The following is an 8091-nucleotide window of genomic DNA, read 5'->3' on the forward strand; positions in this document are numbered from 1 at the left end:
GATGCCTGAAATTCCATTGGGGGTCTTTCTCTAGGATTAAGCATTTTTCTTTTCTGAGACCCTGTTTAAAATTCAAATCCCTGGTGGTAGTGGCGGGAATGATTTGGTGAGTTCATAACAGGATACTGCTGTGTCATGAGATAGGACTGTCCAGGATCCTTCAAAAGATGTCCCTGATTGATTGATACTACAAGGAGAGCTAGAGGAAAAAGATCTCCAACACCTTCTCTGCTGATTCAGCCATACTCTTTCTGAAGAAGGGGAAGTCAAAGGGAAGTAGGGGGAGAGTTGAACCCAGTCAAAACCCCAATTCAGAATCCTGACCAACCTCAACTTGTAGCTGAAAAAGCCTGAAGTTCTATTCAGTTTACCTACGGGGCTCTGCGGGGTTGACTGTCAAACCTGCCCCTCCCTTATTGATCCTTCTGGGGTGGTCATGCTTTTCCTCAATGGCAGCTCTGTGGTTGGTTGCCCATAAGACTTGACAAGAACTTTGGAGGTTCTAAAGCACACCCAACCCCCCACTGCCACCCGTCTATGAGTCTATCAGTTCTCCTGCCCAGAGGCTACATTCGGCACTCTATCTGGGGTCAGGGGAGAGAATGTGGATCCCTGTCACCCCAGAGAGATCCTTGGAGTGAGCAAGTTCCTGGTGGCGACTGGAGTACTGCCCCGGGCGTGGCCAGGCTTCCCAGCTGGTCCCCATGTGTGTACAAGAATCTGCATGCTTCCTTCCTGCTTGCTTCCTTCTCAGTTCCTCCCTCCCTAACCTACCTGGGGGCAGGTAATAAAGCAGGAGGAGGGAGATGGATGGATGGGGAGGGCGGGGAGCCACGTGGTGCCATAAAGCCCAGCTACAGAAGGCTGTCCAGGGAGTGTCCAGACCGCAGGAGCCAGCGCTCAGAGGGTGGACCGTCAGCCTCACCTACCCAGCGCCGAAGCAGCTGGGCCTGGGAATAAGCCATGCTCCGAGGCTCGCCAGGACTAGGCCTCAAGGGCCTGAAAGGGACCGAGGGCTCTGCAGAGGACTTGGGAGGCTCTTGCCCAGAGACTGGGAGGAATTTTGGGGTGCTGAGGGAAAACGGCGCCCCCCGCAGCCTGGGCGAGGCAGAGGAGGCTGCGGGTAGGAAGCGGGCCAGGCCGGTGCGGTCCAAGGCGCGGCGCATGGCCGCCAACGTGCGCGAGCGCAAGCGCATCCTGGACTACAACGAGGCCTTCAACGCGCTGCGGCGGGCGCTGCGGCACGACCTGGGCGGCAAGAGGCTCTCCAAGATCGCCACGCTGCGCAGGGCCATCCACCGCATCACTGCTCTCTCCCTCGTCTTGCGTGCCAGCCCCCCTCCCCGCTGGCCCTGCGGTCACTTGGAGTGCCACAGCCAGGCGGCGCGCGCAGGGGGCGCTGGGGACGCCGGCTCTAGTCCCCAGCGGCCCGCACCGCAACCAGGAGGGCCCAACCTCGTGCGCCGGGACGTCGCCAGCCCCTTTCTGCAGCCTGCGCCGCGCTGCGCCTCGTGCTCGCCACACACACATATAGGACGGCCCAGGGAGGTGGCGGAGGTCCCAGGCTTGGGCCAAGCCTATGCAGGAAACTTGCGCCGATGTCCCGGGTCTCCCTCTGCTGGGCCGCTTGCCTGGTCCCGGGGCTACCTGCGAACAGGCACGGGATTGGGCTACCAGCACTCTTGAGCCGGACACCAAGGAAAGCCCGGTTGGCAGGATGACTGTAAAAGGGAAGACGGCAAAAAAAATTGTCCCGGACGGAGCAAAATTGAATGAGCTGAGACCTGAGGGGAAAAGGAGGCTTCTTGGCAGCAGGAAGGAACTCTGGGGGTTGGAGCGTCACCTCCACATCCCCGCCCCAGGTGGCTGCTCTGCGAAAGAAGCAGGATCCTGCTTGGCTCCTAGGTTTGGACTTGTTGAACTCTTCTTGGAAAGTAGCCTTTGCATTCCTGTGCCTCTGAGCCGTTTTCTCGTACTGCTTTTGGACTGGGGGACTTGTGTGGGAGTGTGGGTGAGCACTTGTTTTGGTCTGATGACACAGTGTCAGGACTCTTCCCCTGTGGCTGTCCCAGGTTGAGCTGGGCTAGGCAGGTAGAAGCATCCAAATAAAAAGAAAAATTATCATTTCTGTCTGCTACCACGACTCCACTGGCTCAGTGGCCTAGGGTGACAGGAAAACCTGATGGTGGGGGAGGTTTACCAAGAAATTTTGGGACCAGGGACTAAATCCCACAGGTAGACCTCAGGAATGACTGAGCACAGAGAATAGTTCAAGGGGAAGAGAGACATTCAGAAAGGACATTCTTCCTGTGCCCCTGGGAGGGAATTATCTGGAAAAAATTAATGGGGAGGTTAAAGATGTGATCAGTCTCATCTGTGGCCTTCTCTGCAAAACTACCATCTGCAGTGAGCCACAACAGTAGCCACCATGAAAGGAGAGTCTGGGCCATTCACAGGGAAGGAAGCTGAGGGCAGGGCCAAGGATCAGGGGTCAGGAAGTCCTGTTTATACTTTGAGTGGTAGGCAGGGCTCTCAGAGAATAGTGGACCAGCACCTCTGTGATGAGGGGTAGACCTGGAATCTAGGAAAGATTATGGGGAAAGGGTTGAGGGGGGAGGTCTTCAGGCCAAGGATGCAGAGAGAGCAGGAGGCACAGGATCATCCCCTCCCTGAGTATTCTGGAAAATTCTGCTGTATCTATGATGAGCTCATGCCTAGTCTAGTTCAGGCTGACAGGGATAATTTTGCAGGCAGTGCTTGCAGGACTGAGGATCCATTGTGCCAGGGGAAGGCTGAGGACTTTCTGGTCCCTTCGGAGGACTGGGCTCTTGCTGTCTGAGAGCAAGGGTTACATAAACCAGCTCAAATGGGGGACTCCACAGCAGCTCGGGAGATGGCCATGGGCATAGACCCAAGGGAGAGTGAGGTTTTCTCAGAACAGTTAAGGTGAGGCTCACTGCTGTAATTAAAGATGTCTTTGCTTTCTGCAAGCCCTAACACTGCTGGCACACTTGGCACCCTATCCCTAGCCACAGGCTCAGGGCTCCTGATTTCACAGTCAGGGCTAAGGCACAAATCACAGGAAAGTTTTAACTCTGGGTCTGACTACGAGCAAAGTGCAGGACCTGAGCCTCAATCCTGCCCACTGAGCCTGACAGTGACATGGACAGACAGTGGAAAGGAAAGAGCCAGACCTGCCTAGAATCCAGTCCCTGCTCTGTCACTTCCTTGGCCTCTATTTTCTCACCTCTGACTGAGGTCACCTTGGGTGGCTATAAGGTGAATGTGTTTCATAATGTACAGTTTTGGAGCAATTAAAAAGTGTTCACAAAGTGTTACTGTTCGTTTCCTGTTATAATCTTCTGATGGATCAGCCTAGTGATTTAACCTTGTTTGGCCTCGGGTTTATTCTATGGAAACATGATAAAATCACCATCGAGTCCTGTTTTCCTAAATTCCAGGATTTAAAGAAAGAAAGGGTTTTTTTTTCTGCACCCAGCGGTCCTCTCAGCCCAGGAGTGGTGAGGGCGCCCCCTGCAGGTGAAATAAAAACAAGGCAGGTGAGAGAGTTCAGAGGGGTGTGACCACTTCCATTTCTTAGTTTATCAGGGTGCGTGACCTTGTGCAAATAAATCACCCAGCCGATTTGTCTTGGGGTTCTCATTTGTACTGTAAGCTAAAATAAGTACTTACATCATAGGTTGTTGTACGGACTACACGAGACAATGCCTTTAAAACATGCAGCATGGGGTTCAGCCCACATAATCACTCACTATAATAGTAATTATATAACAGCATTTTTAGCAGCTTTACAGTTCACCAGGACTCATACGCTTAGTCTCTTGGCCCCTCTTAGAAGTATGTACCTTCCTATGCCTTCTTTTACACCAACTGCCTTTGTCACAGGGAACAAACAGTGCCTGCCGTGGCTCTAGCACTGAATGAGACATAACAGCAAAAATATATAAGTATAAAACCCAGTGTTGTCAGGGACATGGAGAAAGGGGCACATTTTACAGATTTCTAGTTATACTGTATATCTCTTCCTTTTTTGTAAGTGTGGAAAGACCATGATAAAAATACACCAAGAAAGTAATCCAAGAGGATTTTTTTTTTTTTTTTTTTTTTTGTACTCAATTTGCAAAAAAGTGGTCACAGCAGTCTGGTACATAATAGTGAAAGATTTTGAAAAACACATATGCCCAACTGTAAAGGCATGGTAAAGCAAACTCTGCTACTTTAACAGAATGAACATAACAGTGAGTTAAAAGGGCAGATCACAAAATGGTCCATGCCCACCAATTATTATGTAGGCAAAAATGTAGGTGCCTGCACAGATGGGAGAGGATTTGGAGGGATAAATGTGGTTTTTAATTTTCATTAGATTCTTCATAACTGTTTTTAAAAAGTGAAAGATCTGTCTCCTTAGGACAACCCCAAAGAGGAGTAGGGACATATTTCGTGCAAGGACGTCAAGGATGATGTATCCCCAGTGGGCTCCTTTGGAAGGACTCACCTCACTAGATGAGAAATATTGGGGTTCTTACCGACGGGAGCTTCATCAGATATGTTTTCCTCATGCTTCATACATGTGTATGTACATATCTGTCCACAGATGCCAGAAGGCTTCTGTTGCCACTAGAGAAGGGGTGGGTGACTGGGCCCAGGAATGCTTCAGTGAGAAAAGAAATCTACTCAATGACACCTGCCCTGTCAGCCCCTTAGGGTTTCCAGACACCCAATCAGATGCCCAGAATGAAAAAGGTTGCAGGGCAGATAGGAGGGGGAAGGCTTTATTTCCTCTTCACCTTGAATTAGGCTGAACCTAATTTGCAACTTTGGAGGTTTCTTTCCTGTTCACCCCACCACACAAAGGACCCTCATATGTAGGCCCACTTTCCCCTCCACTGTATCCCTAACCTCTTTCAGCATCTGTCCCACTTAAAGCACACAGGATGGGGGTGGGCAGAGATGGGATTGGGGTCGGTGGGGACACACTCTGGGCACTTGGTTCATGTTTCTTTCCTCCAATTCACCCACTTGGCCTTGATGGTGAGCCAGGCCCAGGACTAGAGAGCTGGGGTTCCTGCTGCCCACTTCAGGTACCCATGCAGTTGGGAAGGGGGAAAGAGAGAGGAATTCCTTCTTTTTGTTTTCTGTGTCCACACCAGAGAGCAGCAAGGCCACTCAGCTGTGGAACATCTAGAGGCTGATCCAAATGTCTAGCGAATCCAGGGTTCGTCACTCAGATTCCCAGACAGGCAGGGAACTTGGAGCTGACCCAGGAGTTCAAAGCCCTTCTGAAGGGTGCAGCTGGCCCAGCTTCTGTAGGAAATTTGCCCAGAGTTCCAAGACTTTTATGCTAAAAATCTGAAACCCCAGCCAGGTGTGGTGGCGCACACCTGTAATCCTGGCAATTTGGGAGGCTGAGGCAGGAGGAGCGCTAAGTTCCAGGCCAACTCAGTCAACTTAGTAAGACTGCCTTAAAAACATAAAAAAAATAAAATAAACATAAATTAATAGGGCTGGAAATATAGCTCAGTTGTAGAACCCCTGTGGGTTCAATCTCTAGTACCATAAACAAATAAAATGTCTGAAACTCCAATTTTTATGTGGAATAAATTTTTAAAAACATCGGTCAATTCTGTGCAGAATAATCCCACTTTGTAGGACGAATATAGTCCAAGGGCTTCCATGTACGACTTAGATTCCCATCTAATGGGAATCTACCTAGTGTAACTGCTGACGCTGGAGGGGGCCCTGAAACCACTGGCAGGGTTGGGCTTCCACTCTGGTTATTCCCCTCATCACACAGTCCACTAGGTGGCGCTGCAAACCCAGCATCTTGCACAGGCAGAACAAACCTGGTCTCCTAGTGCACCCACCCCAGTCCATTCAGGCAACCTTGCTGCCACCAACTAACCTGAGAGTCTTTTTTTCCTTTTCTTTTCTTGTAGAATTAAAAAAGATCTCTTTATGTCTGGTTCCTTCTTCTAGGCTACATGCTGCCTAACAAAAATATATAATTCAATTTTATTTTTAAATTGAATTTTAATTTTAAATTTTCTACTAGGCATAGTAAATTTTTTAAAAAAGTAAGAAGAAATAGGTGACATTAATTTTAGTAACATTTTTACTTAGTCCAATATATCCAAATATTATTACTTCCACATGCAAATAATATAAAAATATGAGTGAAATATTTTACTGTTTTTCTGTTATCAAGTCTTCAGAATCCTGTATTTTACATGTACAGCACATCTCAATTTGTCAAGTCATTTATTTCAAGTGCTCACTATTCATGTGTGGCAAGAGGCTACTCAATTGAATTGGGCAGATGTAGGTCCTGCAGAGGACCTGAGCCCCTCTACCCAAAAGCCAGCTCCCAGGTTGTAACATGGAATTCCGTGTGCCTGGATACTGAAGGATCAGCAGTCTCAGGGACCCAACTTGCTACCCTTGGATAGAGCTTTCATAATTGAAAGGCATTGACATATTGTGAAACCCCTGGGGAGAGGAACAGCACTCACTCCCCTGGTCAGGCTCCTGGCCTGGGGATTAAGGGGCTTCCTGGGCTCTATGATGAAGACACACACACCTCCCCTGAGGGCTGCATTTTGCAAATAATAATGGATTTACCTTATTGTGCAAAAATTCTTAATTTAATATAGCTGAATTTATCAAACCTAAAAATTTACCCTATTACCACAAATATTTTCCAAACTTAACTTCCAAGAGTTCTTTCAGTTCTCTGGAGCTCTTCTTAGGTGAGCCCTGGCTCTTCTCCAGGGCTCTGCTTCCTTCCCTGTGGCCAGTGGGCTCTGCCCACTTCCTTATACCTGTCTGACCCAACCTTTACTGAAAGCAACATTTTTTTTTTTTTTTTTTTTTTTTTTGTACTGTGTATTGAACCCAGGGGCACTTAACCACCAAGCCACATTCCCAGACCCCCAATCTCTGAAGCCCTTCCAGCCTACACACACACACACACACACACACACACACACACACACACACAGCCCTACCTCTAGGGCTCCAGATCACCTTTACAAAGCAAGGTAAGGAGAGAGGTCAGGCATTTAGAAAGGAAAAGATGCAGAGAATAAGAGGCAGAAACAGAGGGAGGGAATATAAGAGGGAACACAGATGAGAAGGAATCAGGAAAGGCAGCCACAACCAGAGCTGGCATCTGCCTGAGCAACTGCTGAGCAGGAGGGTCTCTGCCTGCTGCTCTTTATCACCATGGAAAAGTCCCCATGGGCATGAAATGGGGCCACTCTTCCCCCTCAGACCCTCTTCCCCAGGCCTTGGTGGGCTGCTTAGAAACCCAGTCAGTGGGTCCTCCAGGGCCACCTTGCTGCTCACATCTCCCCTTCCCTCTCAGAGCCAGGAGGAAAACTTGGGCCTGGAGATCTCTAAGGGTTGAGGGTCAAGGTCTGGAAGGGATGTGATAGACCCAGGGCCCAGCATTTCCTACCAGACAGGAGGAAGCAGGAGCCTGCTGGTTAGAGAGGCAGAGGGCTCAGTGCCCAGGATGGCTGAAGACATGTCTTTGTTTTCCCCATCCAGAGTCCCTGGCCCAGAGGAGCAGGTCCTGGGGTTGCAATGGAAACCAGAGGCCAGCCCAAGTCCCTCTGGGCTGGGCTGGGCTGGGCTGGGCTGGGCTGGGCAGGGTTGAGGCAGAGGCAGGATGCTGGGGTGGCTCTCTAGGGAAAGGGGAATTGAAAAGGAAAGGCATCTCCAAGGAGGGTGGAGAGAGAGGGAGGCTGTATGGGGAGCAGACACACACGTTGGTGCGTACGAACGCGCACACACACACACACACACACACACACACACATAGCCGCCCTGCCTCAGTCTAAGCCTTACTCCAGAGAGGAGCATTCTTCTCCTTCTTTTGCTTCCCCGCCCATCTGTGCTGTCAGCAAAGTTGGCCTCAAACTTGAGCAGAGCTGAAGGCTGCAGCTCCCTGGGAGCTCTGCAGGGGCGGTGCAGGCCCTGGCCTCTGAACCCAGCTGGCCGTAAGAACCCAACTGGCTCCTTCTCACCCTCCCGGCACCCAGCTGGCCCTTGGGCTCCTGGGCCACACTT

At 50.1% G+C, this 8091-nt stretch overlaps 1 protein-coding gene across 1 annotated transcript; it reads left to right on the forward strand.

The window, feature by feature from the left end:
• Positions 1 to 963: 963 nt before the first annotated feature.
• Positions 964 to 1686, forward strand: Bhlha9 (basic helix-loop-helix family member a9). The gene has a single exon (XM_047543007.1). It carries the CDS (start codon positions 964 to 966, stop codon positions 1684 to 1686), a length of 723 nt encoding a protein of 240 aa, XP_047398963.1.
• Positions 1687 to 8091: the final 6405 nt, after the last annotated feature.

This window comes from Sciurus carolinensis, chromosome 3 (assembly GCF_902686445.1).
Source record: "Sciurus carolinensis chromosome 3, mSciCar1.2, whole genome shotgun sequence".
Lineage (NCBI taxonomy): Eukaryota > Metazoa > Chordata > Mammalia > Rodentia > Sciuridae > Sciurus > Sciurus carolinensis.